Raw genomic sequence first — 16,994 nt, forward strand, 5'->3', positions numbered from 1 at the left:
CTCGCCTCCTCCACGAATCCTCTGGAAGAAGGACGCAGGATCCTCGCCTCCCCATTTCCTGGACGTCAGCCTGCTTATGTCCAACTACAAGTAAGTCAAAGCGAGAATGAGATTTTCACTCTGCAGTGGAGTGTGCGCTGATATGAAACTTCCTGGCAGATTAAAACTGTGTGCCCGACCGAGACTCGAACTCGGGACCTTTGCCTTTCGCGGGCAAGTGCTCTACCATCTGAGCTACCGAAGCACGACTCACGCCCGGTACTCACAGCTTTACTTCTGCCAGTATCTCGTCTCCTACCTTCCAAACTTTACAGAAGCTCTCCTGCGAACTGGCAGAATTTAAATTGTGTAAAATAGGACACTTTTTAGCGATATTTCGTTACTATGAATCTAAATTCCCTCTATTGTGTCAATCGTGGCGTTTCTATATCTACATGACACTCAGTGAAATCATCCACATTCGATAGATAACCTGCGTACTTTACATTCCGGAAGAAACAAAAACATGGTGGACTGTATCTGAATTTCGATATAACGTGCAACAGGCTGCATCCAAAAATGCGCTTTGAGAATCTGTGCGTCAAGTACATTTCAGTCATCGAACCTAGAGTACAGTAGTACATCAATCTATTTTAGATATATTTGCTTGCATTGTTACTCACTTTGAGAGACAGGCAATGTAGCTGGGAACCAAAAGAGTTTTCTTTTATACGACAATTTAGTATCCCCTTGCACCTTCACAACTTACTTCACAAAGCTATGGAAGAATCACCAGAAAATTTAAATATCTTTGGCTATTTCTTCGACCTCCAAATGCGGCACTTGTGAGTACTCATCTTTTCGTTGAGAGGAAACGTGGCCTCGTTCGTAAAGCGTTGTCTTCCATCACACATTTTAGAAAGTAAACACATGGGAAATGAAGTCTTTGGGATGCTGCGAGTAGTTGAATCTTGCATGACGGTGACAACGATTTGTTTTGCATAACATGGTGCGCCATGGACTGCAGAGTGTAAACCTGCAAAGTACCAAGGTTGACAGACGTTTTCAGGTTTCGAATCTATGGTTCTGCTATACCTCGGAATACTTCACTCGTCTCTTTCCCTCGCAGTCTGTTTCCCTAAATCGATGGAAGAAAATAACTGGATACCCACTCAAAAGCACTGAAGAATCAAATCGTTCTGATTGTAGGAATTGATCAATGCCAGTACTGAAAATGTAATTTTCAGTAACAATTTATGCTATATACTAATTGGGACAAATAAATGTTTCGTATGTGTGAAAAACTGAAAGAGAAAAGAGAAACTAGCTAACGTACTCCGTCATGTTATCTGGTGAACGGGTTCGGTTGGCCTAAACAATGTTGACGTGCTCTGGAAGATTCGGAAAAGTGCATAGCGAGGGATAGGTCGAACACCCACGTCAGCTCAAAGTTCCGGGGATTGTTAGGCGTTAAACGTATGTCAGCTGGACTTGCAACAGTGATGCTCTATGCTTTTCTCTGTTCAAATACTACTTGCTACACAAAATATCTGAAGCCCCATATTGATGCGGAGGCATTGGATCTTCCTGGCAAAATATAGATATGAGACGGCATACGTCATGTGTTGGTGAGCAGAAGTCGCTTAGAGACCACAGTGAACATGGTATGGTCCCATGCACAATTATGACTGTTCAGAGACAAAGGATGACATCTCAGAACGTAAAGCTAGACGGCTGGGTCAATGGAATGTTAAATGTTGAGAGGAATGCGCAGATTACTTAGCAAGAATATCGTTTATTGATAGACAAAACCAAGGCAATGTAACGTAGTTAGAGTAACAAACGTGCATAATATCAAAATTGTGAACAACACTGTTATACAGAAAGTGAGAGAATTCTCCTGTCTGAAAAGTAACGTTACACGGTACAGCTGAAAAAAAGTAAGACATCAGAATTAGACTGATATAGGTGAAAAAAGGTTTCTGCAGTAAAACAGTTCTATTTGAGTCAGTTATCAAAAAGAAAATCCCGAAGATGTTCCTGAGGGTTTACGTCTGGTATAAAGCATTGTATGAAAGCGAAATTTGGACCATCGGAAAAACAGAGAAGAACAAATATTGATCACTTGAAATGTGGAGCTACCGATGGTTTTTATCATTTTATCGGACCCGTTAACAAAGAAATAATGAAATACTGAAAAGCACTGCTGAGGAAAAAGTCAATACCAGACCCTTACCGGAAGGAGGGACTTAGTGATAGTACTATCGTATTCCAAAGTATCCGAACGATCCGAATTACGTTCCACTTTGTTTTCTTGCAACCCAAACAAAGTAACTTTCTTGCAGGTCGTCTATTTTCGGTATAGTTCTTTGGCAGCAGAAAATGTTTAGAACTAGTGACCGTTAAAGAACACTGCTCGTTATGACAGTCACTCCAGATTAAAATAGTATCACGGTATTTCAAATAACGGGAAACACGTTATTAGAGATGGGACAGTCTTTAAGGCTTGTGAACTCAAATTTATTACAATACATGATATTTCATAAATGTTACCATATCTGAAATAACTAACACGCGTAACTCTATCACATAAATCACTAATTAATCATTAGTTAAATCTATATTCAAAGTATTACTGCTCCTTAAAGGTTTTCCAACCATTTATTAACCATGAATCAAACAGATAGACTACAGTTACCAGAATCATGTGGTTATAGAAACTTCAACACGATGAGCGTACCACTAATAATTTCACTGCACGAGTCACGTCACATTGATCCATGTGCAATTCAACAGTCTCTTGTAATCCAGGATAAATATGACATCAGATTTCTTAGCTATTCATGGAAGCTAGTTTTGCACATGTTTCAACATTAAATAATAAGATTAACGGTTTTTTTATGGATATCAATTCAAACTCAATATCTATAACCAATGTCAACTAACGTAAGCAAAGCTGCTCTGGACTCGAGTACACTACCAAACGCCACTAACGATTAACCCTGAAGGTAGATGAAATATCTAATTTAGCATCAGTTATTAAGCCTCTACGTTAAACTACAAGACGGAAATTTTTGTTCTGGGCCAGGACTGGCATCCAGCAACTATTGTCTCGAAACAAATGACAAAAGATGTTTATTATGTTTTCATTCACAAGTAAAAAAGTTCGTACATGTTTAAGCATGAAATGACGTGACGTAAAATTTGTGCTGGACGGATATTTGAACACGGCACCTGTCGGATTGTTAACTATGCACGGTCACTTGGTAGATCGCGAAATTATTCACTGCTTGTGGGTTGTTTGAGCCTGAATTGAAAAGACGAAAATTTTTAGTATTATCGCGACTCGAACCCTACACTTTCAAAACATGTGTAAAGTTTTGGGGAGTCTCATATAATGGATCCTTCCTCTTTTATTAAAGTATATCTTCATCGTAATCTTTTGATTGTAAATCGTTAAGTATTTCTATTCCTCGTATGTGAGTCGAGGAGACTTAATTCAGAGAAGAAAATGAAAAATTGCTTTCACGTGAGCCGGTTCCGGTAGAGGTCGTGTATCCTGCAGTCTCAAATGTGTCTCCAGAGATAAAATAACGAGTCCGGCGGCCCTGGAAAGCCTCTGTAGTCAAGAACAGAGGGACACACAGTTCAACACTTGTCGTGTCTATAGCAACACCAAAATGATACTAGGAATTTTCTGCATTAAACTACTAAACTGATCACATACTGCACCACTGATAGACATTTCGCATCCAACTCTTCACTATCTGAGTAAAGTATCGGACATGAGGAACAAACATAATGATTGGATCTGTAACCATCCTAGCTTTTTATTTATCGTATGTGTAGAAACTACACGACTGTTCTTCATGAATTTGCAAAAGCGATTTGAATCGCAGTCCTCTAGTATCATATGTAAGTTATTTTCTCAGTCAGTTGCAAATCGGAATCTGCACGTTTCTCCCTCCTCATATTTTTTAACATTTTTTGATGATCTCACAACATTCAATTGTGCCCAGAATACTTCTTTATACGGTAGAATCGTTTCCTTCAATGTTACGTTTTACTTCATGTGCGTGCCAAAAGAAACAAATTCCTGCATTATTTTGTGCATGTAACTGCTCTTACGCAAGTTGTTTGTTTCAGAATTTTGGACAATGGCAGCCTATGTATTCATAGCGCCCGCTCAGTGGACAAGGGACATTTCTTGTGCCAAGCTACCAATGGGTTTGGAATTGGTCTTAGTAAAGTCGTCCACCTTGATGTGCGCGGTAAGTATGCATCAAATATATTAACTACATGATATAAAAAGTGAAGCATCCAGGAAAAAGCAGAATGTCAGTGCAGCTTCGCACACGTACAAACCATTGGCGGGTATTTGAATGATTAGAATTGCAATTCTCTGTGGAAGACCATCAGACGTATTAGCGTTATTCATGTTTAGTGTTGTTACCACGCATGTTAGTTAAGACTAGTTGAACTCTTCTGGGGGAATTTTCAGTGACGTGCCTGGATGTCTGGAAGAGTGGCATCTCAATCCTCCTCAAGCGACAAACCAGGAACCTAATAATGTTGCGCGCTGGGGTGTCGAGCGAAGTCGACATTCAAAGTCATTGCATAAATATTCCATTGGATTCAGGTTTGGGCTCTGGGAAGGCCAGTCCATTTCAGGAATGTTATCGTTCACAAGCTGTTCAGCTGTGTGTGAATTCCTAAGGGACCAAACGCCTGAGGTCATCGGTCCCTAGGCTTATGCACTACTTAAATTAACTTAAACTAACTTATGCTGAGGACAACACACACACCCAAGCGCGAGGGAGGACTCGAACCTCCGGCGGGAGGCGTTCACAAGGCATTGACTCATTGATGCTGCTTTATGATAGGGTGCAGTATGATGCCGATACAGTCTCTGAACTGTTCCTCTACTGCACATATGCAGTGCTGTAAAATGTTTTGATAACCTTTCGAATTTACTGTTTTTTTTCAGTACAGTAGGGGAACCACACACTAATTACGAGAAACACCCCAATACCATAATATCACCTTTACCATTGGCACTGCACATTGTGACAGATAACTTTCTCCAGGCATCAGCCAAATCCAGAACCTTCCATCAGACTGACACAGGCTATAGTGTGACTCATCACTACAAATCACTAGTTTCCCGCCTTACTTGTCCAGTGGCGTTGCCCTGTGCACCACCTCAAACACTGCATAGCACTGACTGCAGAAACACGTGGCTCGTGGGGAGCTGCCCGATCACCGTAACACACTCTTTTTAATTCCATGCGAGCAGTCACTGTGCTAGCTGGACTGCTAGTAGCACTTTGGAAGTCACGAGGCACTCCTTCCGCTGATTTCATGCGATTTTTTACAAACACCCTCTCCAGTGCTGGACGGTCCCTGTCCGTCATTACGTGAACCCTGCCAGATCTTGGTTTAGCTTTGGTTGTTCCTTCGCATATCCAGTTCACTGTCTTTTTTCCCAACAGTCGACTTGGGCAGCTTTAGAACGGTTGAAGTGTAGTACAGATGTCGAACATCAGTCGTTGACTAGTGCTACATAACCTACAAGTTTTGTCAGCAATACATTTATGCGAGCAATTATCTCACGACAATAGGCCTGGATCAAATGTAATGCAAGGCAATATTAGTCAGTCAATGTCATTGATTATAATTTTATAGTATTTCCTGTATTTCACCTCTCCTTCTCCTCCTCCTCCTCACTCCCCCCTCGTTACTCGATGAATCACTGAAAAATTCAGTATCTTCACGTATCTAGATGTGAAATTAGCATCATGGCACCTAATTTAACAGTTATGTTTTAGGCATGTGATTAGACGTGTTAGTAGCAATATATCACTTGCCTCTTGCAGTAGTCGACTATCACAGACAGTAATTGTGTATTTTTGCTTGCCACTTTACCAAACCACCTTAGCCCACGTATGTTTTGTGCAGTTCTAGGGATGGTCAGGTCCATTTTGGTATATAGCCTCAGTTATGCCTAGAAATAACACTCACATGACTGCTTAGCATTTTGTTTTCATACAGATCTGTTGAGTGACGATTCAGAAGTGGAATTAGCATTGTGGGTGACAGTTAATTTGAAAATTCAGCCACACTTTACGCGTCACATACTAATTCCATTCTTCCAGCAGTTGCCAGTAATTCATACTGCCTACGTGTTTGTATGCATGTCTGCTTAGGATAGAATTTTAGTAAACAAATCTTTTGTGCAGTTATAGGCTTGGGCAGGTGGGTTTTTGTATAAGGTTCATATAGGCCAAAAATACAATGTCAGTTGCCTGCTTCGAATGATATTTTTTAGCCTTATGTGTTTTGTGGGAATTTATGTTTATAAATAGCATGAGGGCACTGTTTTCGACATCACTTTATGCGTGTGTGTGTGTGTGTGGGGGGGTGGGTGGGTGGGTGGGTGGGTGGGTGGGTGGGTGTGTGTGAATAACATTGTGACACTTGACATTAACGTTGCATTATTGTGATGTTGACAAATTTTTGCAGACGTTTTAGATTGTAGCATTGTGAGAACTGACAATTATCTGTTATTTTATTTGGATGTGCAAATATTTAATTTGGGAGTCTGTTGTGGTGTAAGGCACCAAGTTGTACAGACATCAAATTATGGAGTTCATTGCATAAGCATCGTGTGTGTGTGTGTGTGTGTGTGTGTGTGTGTGTGTGTGTGTGTGTGTATGTATGTTTTGATGGAACTTATTTTAGATGTGGAAATACTAAGTTACTCACTTTGTGCGAAGTTTTTGATAAACAGTTTCTGAACATGGCATAAAGTGTTCAAATCATTAGCATACTTCTGAACATGGACAAGATGGCGACTCTGAGCCTACATTGTGACTTACCATTTCATTTTAATGACTGTTAAAATACTGAGATGCGATTGGCAGTTACGCTTTAATGGCCACCAGCATACCAAGAAATGAGGCGTGGCCTGTTTTGTTATGAGTGACACCACATACGATGGGGGCATGATTCTCACATCATGATGATGCTGTCATGGCTAATGGGGTGTGGCGTGTGATGTCATGCATTCATGGTCAATGACATCACGTGATATCACTACGATAGAGGATCGAACTAATTTACCCAGAATACATTTAGCCTTTTCGCTATCCTGCGACTCCAGTCGGCGATTAGGAGCAGCCGGGTTAGGGAGTTGCCATTCCATGTGTAGGCTGCCGTTAACTTCACAGCACAAACGGATGCGTTTCGGCTTGTGCTGTGACTTAGAAACGTGGACTGCTGATGTATGGCCAGCTATAGTGGCCGAGCGCTTCTAGGCGCTATAGCCTGGAACCATGCGATCGCTACGGTCACAGGTTCGGATCCTGCCTCGGGCATGGATATGTGTGATGTGTGTGACGTCCTTTGGTTAGTAAGGTTTAAGTAGTTCTGAGTTCTAGGTGATTGATGACCTCAGAAGTTAAGTCCCATAGTGCTCAGAGCCATTTGAATCTTCTTTTTTTCCGATGTATGATGTCGCACTGAGTACAGCAATGAATCGTGGTGCTGCATTGCCCCAGACGACCATCGTTGGCTAATATAGTATCGTCCCGGGGAGAGGTCCCACTCTTCCAATGTTTTGGAGAAGCACAGCGGTGTTACTCCTAGCATCACGGTGTGGGGAGTCACTGGTTATGACTTCAGGTCATGGCAGATAATGATTAAGGGAACTCTGACAGTACGAGGATGGGTCGCAGACGTTTCTACGCCCTCGTATGTTACCTCTACATGTGAACATCGTGGTATCATTTTTTAACAGGACAGAGCTCATCCACCTTGCCAGTATGTCAAGATGTCAGGGACCAGTTACAACAGTTGTCGGCGTTTTGGCTCAAGAGAAGATACAACGACCCATTGAAACCCAGTCAGTTCATGTATCCAGGTCAGAGGAGTTTCAACGCCAGACTCATACGCGGGACCATATTGCCAAGTTATTTGTACATTTCACTCGAGTTTTTAATTACTGAAATGCACTCTAAAAGAAAAAAAAAAACGTCGCAACATGAAGAAAGTATCCGAAAGGGACGTAAATTGGTAGATGTGATGTACATGAACAGACAAAAAAATGATTACAGTTTCAGAAAAATTGCGATTCATTCAAGAGAAAGTGTTTCACAAACTGAGCAAGTCAGTAACGCATTGGTCCACCTCTGGCCCTTATGCATATAGTTACTCGGCTTGGCAGTGATTGGCAGAGTTGTCGGATGTCCTCCTGAAGGACATCGTACAAAATCCTGCCCAATTGACGCGTTTTATAGTCAAAATACCGAGCTGGCTAGAGGGCACTGCTCATAATGATCCAAACTTTCTCAACTGGTGAGACATTCGGCGACCTTGCTGGTTAACGTAGAGGTTGCAAGCACGAAGTCAAGCGGTATTAACTGTCGCTGTGTTCGGGCGGGCGTTATCTTGCTGATATGGATAACTTGCCATGAAGGACACCCCGAACGGAACGTAGAATATCGTCAACGCACCATTGTGCTGTAGGGTGCCGCAGATGACAACCAAAGGGGTCCTGCTGTGAAAAGAAGTGGCACACCACAGACCACCACTCCTTGTTGTCGGGTCAAGTTGATATCCTACCGCTGTCTGTAGAGTCTCCAAAGGTCTTTGGCCTGGAATCTCATTGACTGTCTTTAGCGACGAGTTGCACTGAGAATTTAGCCCCGGTGACGAGCGGAGATGAGTCTGGAACCGCCCCAGACGGACGTGGGTTACCAAACACACCGTCGCCTCCTATACGGCACAGCAACCGGGACTAAGTGTCTGTGGTGCCATTTTTGTTCATATGAGGCTCTATTTGGTTGCGCTCCGCTACATCCTTCCTGCACAGCGGTATCTCGACGATACTCTACGCTTCGTTTCGTTGCCTTTCATGGCAATCCATTCTGGGTTTACATATCAGCAAGACAACGCCCGGCTAAACACAGCGACAGTTTCTACTGCCTGACTCCGTGCTTGACAATCCCTACCTTGCTTGCCCAGCAAGGTTGCCGGGTCTCTCGCCAATTAAGAACGTTTTGAGCATTATGGACAATGCACTCCAACGAGCTTGGTATTCATCTAACGCTCTGGTTGGACGGACTTTGGCACGATATCCATGAGGAGGACAACCAACAAGCCTAATAAATGCTTCCGTAAGGACCTGACATGGACCAACGGGTTACTGACATATTCAGTTCGTGACTCTTTTTCTTGAAAAAACCATCCCATTATCCCGAAATTTTAATCATTTCTGTATCTTTATATCTACTTCACATCTATCAATTACCGTTGCATTCGGATAATTGCTTCGCGGTGTGGCCACCTTCTTCTTTTTTCAGAGTAATATGACTCACTATCAGAATACGTAGAGTCTGATTCCGTTCCGTCTTCTGGATCCTTCACTTTTTTGTCAGGCAACGTACAAGTCTTTTTACTGCTTTTCCAAAGAATTTTAAACGAAAATTACTTCTACAGTAAAAACATGAATCGTTATATTAACTTGGTTCTATAGTTTTAAACTAACAGGTTTTCTTTTGGCGTCCTTCGGATTGTGGCAAGCTAGGTATGTCCTCGACTTTAGCCTGTACCGAATAGGAAAGTAAATTATATTTACAGCTACCCATGTATTTGCTGCAATATTATTTCTATGTAGAGTATTTCTATTCTCTGTCGTGAATAGCCCTCCAGTTACCTCGTGGGTTCTTTAGAACTGTTGTAAGATCTGTAGAACTGCACCTTTCTTTTTTTTTTTAATTTTATTCGACGTACTTATCTCAGATAAAAGTAGGGGGGCAGTGTGCCAATGCATGCAGTGCAACCACAGGAAGTAGGTAGGAGTAACACACAATGCATTTGAATGTTACCTGCGTGTGAGGAGGTTACATTTTGCCTCATGTAAGAAGGAGAACCTTCTACCAGCCAGTGAGAGAATTCGACAGCGGCCATAACCCAGCATATCGAGACTGTGATTTATCAGTACTCTATATCGCTTCTCCTGTTGATGTGGACCAGATGATTGTCAAACGCATACGGAGATCCATATTCAGCGTCATTCAAGATCTGCTCGCTCGTCCGTATAGAAACGTCCCGACCCTCAAGTGAGGAAACTCATTTATGTGTAGCAAACAAATTGTCCAAACGGACAGTGCGACGAAGTCATGAACATAACGGGCTGTAAGAAAAGAGGCCACGGGTGCTGCATCCCTTGATGCAGCAGCAGGTAAGTGCGCAGACTGGAGATGGCAACTATGGACGCGGGAGTGACACTGTATCGTCTCTTCCTACGAGATCTAGTTCTGTGTACAGCACCACGAGCTACATCTACATCTTCATCTGCATCTGTACTCCGCAAATCACTGCGAAGAGGCTATGTCCCATTGTACCAGTTATTACAGTTCTCACCAGTTCCATTTATATATGGATGCGAGAATGAATGTTTAAATGCCTTCTTGGGTGATATGATTAAACTAATTTTGTCGTCACGACCATCACGGGAGAGGTTCGTACGGTTTTGGAGTATATTCCCAGTGTCATCATTTATGGTCGGTTGTTGGAAGTCTATAAGAATGCTTTCTCAGGGTAGTTTACGTCTGTCTTGAAGAGTATGGCAGTTCAGTGTCTTCAGCATCCCCGTAACAAACCTGTAACCACTAATACTGCCCTTCTCTGTATATGTTCAGTGTCCCCTGTTAGTCCTATTTTTGGCATGGGTGCCAAACACTGGAACAATATTCAGGAACTGGTCGCACGTGTGATTTGTAAGAATACTCCTTCGTAGACTGCACTTCCCCAGTATTCTACCAATAAACCGAAGTCTGCCACCTGCGTTACTCACGACTCAGCCTACGAGAAAATTCCATTTCATATCCTACGAAGTACTACTCCCAGGTATTTGTATGAGTTGGCGGATTCCAACAGTGACTCTCTGATACTGTAGTCATAGGATACTATGTTTCTTCCTTTTGTGAAGTTCACAATTTTACATGATTGAACATTTAAAGCAAGTAAATAATCTTACTACTGTGAAATCTTATCAAAATCTGACTGAATATTTCTGCAGGTTTTTCCAGGCAGCACTTCATTGTAGATAATTCTATTATTTAGAAAAAGTCCGAGGTTACTATTACTTGTCTGGGGCACACCAAAAGTTACTTCCACATCAGTTGATGACTCACGAACCAAGAACGTGAACAGTAAGCGTCTCAACACACTTCTCTCGGGCACGCCCAACGTTACTTCATCTATTGGTGGCTCTATCCAAGATAACTGCATCCTTTCTACCAAAAAATCACGAGTCCAGTCACAAATTTCGCTTCATACCCAGTACAACAGAAATTTTGATAATAATCCTAGACGTGGAACAGAGTCAGATACTTTCCGAAGTAAAGAAATACTACATGTAGTTCACTGCACTGCTCCATGTCTTTCAGTATTTCTTCCCTTAATAATAGACAAGTCTTCCGGTCCAGACTCTATACCGACTACGTTCCTCTTAGATTATTCTGATGCAATAGCTCCAAACTTAACTGTCAGGCACAACAGCTCGCTCGACGAAAGATCTGTACCCAAAGACTGGAAACTTGCACAGACCACACCAATATTCTAGAAAGGTAGTAGGAGTAATCCACTACATTACAGGTTCATGTCACTAATGTCTATATGCAGTAGGATTTTGGAAGACATATTCTGATTTACCTCGAAGACAATGGTCTGTTGACACACAGTCAACACGGATTTAGAAAACATTGTTCTTGTCAAACGCAATCAGCTCTTAACTCACATGAAGTGTTGTGCTATTGACAAGGGATTTCAAATTGATTCGTCTTTCTAGATAGAAGAGTTTTAACGCAGTACCACATAAGCGGCCTGTAGTGCTATTGCCTGTTTGTGGAATATCGTCTCAGTTACGTGACTGGATTCGTGATTTCCTGTCAGACAGGTCACGGTTCGTAGTAACTGACGGAAGTGATTTTTAGCATTCCCCAAAGTAGAGTTATAGGCCCTCTGCTGTTTCTTATCTGTATAAGCGATTTAGGAGACAATCTGAGCAGCCATCTTAGGATGTTTGCAGATGATGCTGTCGTTTATCGTCTAGTAAAGTCATCAGAAGATGAAAGCAAATTGCAAAACGATTTATGTAAGATTTCTGTATTGTCCAAAAATTGGCGGTAGACCCTAAATAACGAAAAGTGTGGGGTCATACATGTGAATGCTGAAAGGAATCAGTTAAATTTCTTTTAGACAATAAATAAATCAAATCTAAAGGCCGTAAATTCAACTAAATATCTAGGAATTACAATTACAAACAACTTCATTTGGAAAGAACACATAGAAAATGTAGTGGGGAAGGCAAACGAAAGACTGCGTTTTATTTGCAGGACACAGATCTACTGCCTACACTACGCTTTTGGCGTACTGCTGCGCGGTCTGAGATCCTTACCACATAGGATTAACGGAGTACATCGAGAAAGCTCAAAGGAAGGAAGCACGTTTTGTTTCATCGTGAAATAGGGGAAAGAGAGTCATTTACATGATACGGGATTTGGCGTGGAGATCATTAAAACAAAGGCGTTTTCCGTTGCAGCGGAATCTTTGCACGAAATTCCAATCACCAACTTTCTCCTCCGAATGCGAAAATATTTTGTTGACGCTGACCCACATAGGGAGAAACGATCATCATAATAAAAGATAGGAAATAACAGCTCGCATTTAAAGATACACGTGTTCGTTTTTTCCACGCGCTGTTCAAGATTGGAATAATAGAGAATTATTGTAAAGGTGGTTCGATGAAATCTCACCAGGCAATTGAGTGTGACTTGCAGAGTATCCACGTAGGTGAAGAGCTGGCGGTCAGAAACTATGTAAGACTGCATTCGCTATAGTCATGCAGACCCAGGAGCATGCTTATTGGTATGGGGTGCCATCGGGTGCACACCATTACCTCTGGTTCGCACAGCCAGTAATTTATACTGCAGCCATTACATTTCTGAAGTGTTAAGGCTGCTCGCAGGGCCCTATTTTCGAGGTCTCTTGATGCTATCTTTCAGGAAGATAACGCAATACTGTATGTTGTTCCGTCCGTGTCGACTTACCTCAATACAGTTGACGTTCGACACCGCAACCAGTACATTCTATAGATCGCTCATTTATGGGAAACCTCTGGTCTTCGGTTGAAGAGATAATAGCACACCATCACTCGCTGACCAAACTATTGAACTCTAGTATGGAGTTGAAACAGGAAAGAACTGGTAGAAGCCGACATTAGAGAAGATCAGTTTGGTTTTGCAGAGAAATGTAGCAACGCGCGAGGCAAAAGAAGATTGGTTCAGGAAAGGCAAATCTAATTTATAACATTTGTAGACTTTGAGAAAAATTCTCTCAATTTTAACTGGAATACACTGTGAAATTCTGAAGGTAGTAGGAGTAAAATGCAGGGAGCAGATTGCTGCTTACAACTTGTGTAGAAACCAGACAGCAGTTATAAAAGTCGAGGGACATGAAAGGGAAAACATTCTTTAGACGGGAATGAGACAGGATTATAGCCCATACCCAATGTTATTCAATCTGTACATTGAGGAAGTATTAAAGGAAACCAAACCAAAATTTGGAGAAGTAATTAAAGTTCAGTGAGAAGAAATAAAAATTTTGAGTTTTGACGATGATATTGTAGTTCTCTAAGAGACAATAAGGGACTTGGAAGGGCAGTTGAAGGGAATGGACAGTGTCTTGGAAGGAGGGCATAAGACTAACGTCGAAAAAAGCAAAGTAAGGGTAACGGTATATAGTAGAGTTAAATGAGCCGATGCTGAGGGAATTAGATTAGCAAACGAGTAGTAGGTAAATTAATCAATGGCTTCTTTACAATTTTTGTTCTAAAATGGATTGCTGAATTTATATTAAACATACAAGGGGATCACAAACTGTCTAAAAAGCTTGTAAGGGTGCTCGAGACATGGTTGTGCTCAGAAATAAAATTTATGGAAAAAAATTCGATACGTTGAATTTCCGAGCAATTAAAGTTAGTCATCGAGGTCGTCGCACGTGGTTGATCTGATGAATGGCAGCTGGCTCTTAAAGTAGAAAGATGTAAGTTAATTGAGTAGGGAAAACAAACCCGTAATGTTGGATACATCGTTAGTAGTGTACTGCTTCACACAGTCACGTCGGTGAAATATCTGGGCGTAACGTTGCAAAGTGATATGAAGTGGAACGAGCGTGTCAGGCCTGTGGCAGGGAAGGCGGGCGGTGGATTTCAGTTCATTGAGAGAATTTCAGGAAGTTGTGGCTCGCCTATAATGGAGACAGCATACAGAACGCTAGTGCGACCTGTTCTTGAGTACCACTCGAGTATTTGGGATGGGCGCCAGGTCGGATTGAAGGACATCAAAGCAGTTCAGAGGCGGGCTGCTACATTTGTGACCAGTACGCTTTATCAGTATGCAAGTGTTAAGGATATGCTTCGGAAGCGCAAATGGGAATTCCTGGAAGGAAGAAGACATTCATTTCGAAGAATACTACTGAGAATATTTAGAGAACCGGCATTTGAAGCTGACTGCAGAACTATCCTACTACCGCCAACATACATTTCGCGTAGGGACCACGAAGATAAAATACGAGTAATTAGGGCTCCTATGGAGGCTTATAGCCTGTCGTTTTTCCGTCGCTCTGTCTGCGAGTGCAACAGGAAAGGAAACGACCAGTTGTGGTACAAGGTGCCTTCCGTCAGGCATCGTACGGTGGCTTGCGGAGTATGTGTGTAGACTTAGATGTAGATGTTTGTGGTATCACAGATCGAGACCACGCCCATCGGCGCCTCACATTTGGCAGCGGAAACGCACGTTTTCGACAGACGCCCAAACGGTCTTGTGGGGACCCAGCGGATCCACTGAGCCACGCCTTCAGAGGCTCCGACTACGAGCGCCCTCTGACGGCGCGATGTAGGATGGCAGCCGGCAGCTACACGAGCAGTCTCAGTAGCAGTCCTGACAGTCTTCAGTCTTACTCAGCTTCAGACATTTTGTTCGTGATTTAGTAGCAGGGGCCCCTCAGATTACGCGATGCTCTTCTACATCTACATCCATACTCCGCAAGCCACCTGACGGAGTGTGGCGGAGGGTACCGTGAGTACCTCTATCGGTTTTCTCTTCTATTCCAGTCTCGTATTGTTCGTGGAAAGAAAAATTGTCGGTATGCGTCTGTGTGGGCTCTAATCTCTGATTTTATCCTAATGGTCTCTTTGCGAGATATACGTAGGAGGGAGCAATATACTGCTTCACTCCTCGGTGAAGGCATGTTCTCCAAACTTCAACAAAAGCCCATACCGAGCTACTGAGCGTCTCTCTTGTAGATTCTTCCATTGGAGTTTGTCTATCATCTTCGTAACGCTTTCCCGATTACTAAATAATCCTGTAACGAAGCCCGCTGCTCTCCGTTGGATCTTCTCCATCTCTTCTATCAACCCTATCTGGTTCCGATCCCACATCGGTGAGCAGTATTCAAGCAGTGGGCGAACAAGTGTACTGCAACCTACTTCCTTTGTTTTCGGACTGCATTTCCTTAGGATTCTTCCAATGAATCTCAGTCTGGCATCTGCTTTACCGACGACTAATTTTATATGGTCATTCAATTTTAAATCACTCCTAATGCCTACTCCTAGATAATTTATGAAATTGACTGCTTCCAATTTCTGGCCTGCTATATTGTAGCTAAATGATAAAGGATCTTTCTTTCTATGTATTCGCAGCACATTACACTTGTCTACATTGAGATTCAATTACCACTCCCTGCACCCTGTGTCAATTCGTTGCAGATCCTCCTGCATTTCAGTACAATTTTCCATTGTTAGAACCTCTCGATATACTACAGCATCATCCGCAAAATGCCTCAGTGAACTTCCGATGTTATCCACAAGGTCATTTATATATATTGTGAATAGCAATGGTCCTACGACACTCCGCCGTGGCACACCTGAAATCACTCTTACTTCAGAAGACTTCTCTCCATTGAGAATGACATGCTGCGTTCTGTTATCTAGGAACTCTTCAATCCAATCACGCAGTTGGTCTGATAGTCCATATGCTCTTACTTTGTTCAGTTAACGACTGTGGGGAACTGTATCAAACGTCTTGCGGAAGTCAAGAAACACGGCATCTACCTGGGAACCCCTGTGTAGGGATGGCCCTCTGAGTCTCGTGGACGTATAGCGCGAGCTGGGTTTCACACGATCGTCTTTTTCGAAACCCATGCTGATTCCTACAGAGTAGATTTCTAGTCTCCAGAAAAGTCATTATACTCGAACATAATACGTGTTCCAAAATTCTACAACTGATCGACGTTAGAGATATAGGTCTATAGTTCTGCACATCTGTTCGACGTCCCTTCTCGAAAACGGTGATGACCTGTGCCATTTTCCAATCTTTTGGAACGCTACGCACTTCTAGAGACCTACGGTACACCGTTTCAAGAAGAGAGGCAAGTTGCTTCTTGTAAAGGCTGGACTATACTGCAGTTTGTTCTTTTGTAAAGTTTCTTCGCAATGCTGTGAGGAAGCTGCAAGTTAAACAAAAGTTGTGTTTACTGTGTTATCTTGTTAGCTAATCATTTCTGCTTCTGTCCAGCTTTCCTACGAAGACAGCTGCTGCAACGATCTGTAGCTCACCTTCCCTTACCATTGTGTATGAAGTAGTACACAACAATGTTTTGGTATTTGGGCAGTAAAAGAAGTGATGATCTCCGAATTAGAGATAATGTAGAATGTAGACTGACTATGACATCATTAACGTCAGATATGCATTTAAATGTTAGGAAATCTTTCCTGCGGGTATTTGTCTGGTGGGTAGCATTGCATAGAAGCGAAAGACAGACCATAAACAGATCAGACAAGAAGAGCATACAAGGTTTTGAAATTTGGTGCTGCAGAAGAATGCCGAAAATTTGATTGGTAGATCATGTAACTAATGAGAAAGTACTGAATAGAATTGGTGAGGAAAGAA

The 16,994-nt window shown here is 42.3% G+C and overlaps 1 protein-coding gene across 1 annotated transcript in view; it reads left to right on the forward strand.

Annotated features, from left to right (window-relative positions):
* The first annotated feature begins 759 nt into the window (after nucleotides 1-759).
* Nucleotides 760-16,994, forward strand: part of LOC124594711 (Down syndrome cell adhesion molecule-like protein 1 homolog) — a 143,664-nt gene continuing 127,429 nt past the window's right edge. The window contains exons 1-2 of the mRNA XM_047133079.1: nucleotides 760-824; nucleotides 4,126-4,250. Of these exons, the coding sequence (XP_046989035.1) occupies nucleotides 760-824; nucleotides 4,126-4,250 (190 nt within the window). The remainder of the gene's footprint in view (nucleotides 825-4,125; nucleotides 4,251-16,994) is intronic.

The sequence above is a fragment of the Schistocerca americana genome, chromosome 2 (assembly GCF_021461395.2).
Source record: "Schistocerca americana isolate TAMUIC-IGC-003095 chromosome 2, iqSchAmer2.1, whole genome shotgun sequence".
NCBI lineage: Eukaryota > Metazoa > Arthropoda > Insecta > Orthoptera > Acrididae > Schistocerca > Schistocerca americana.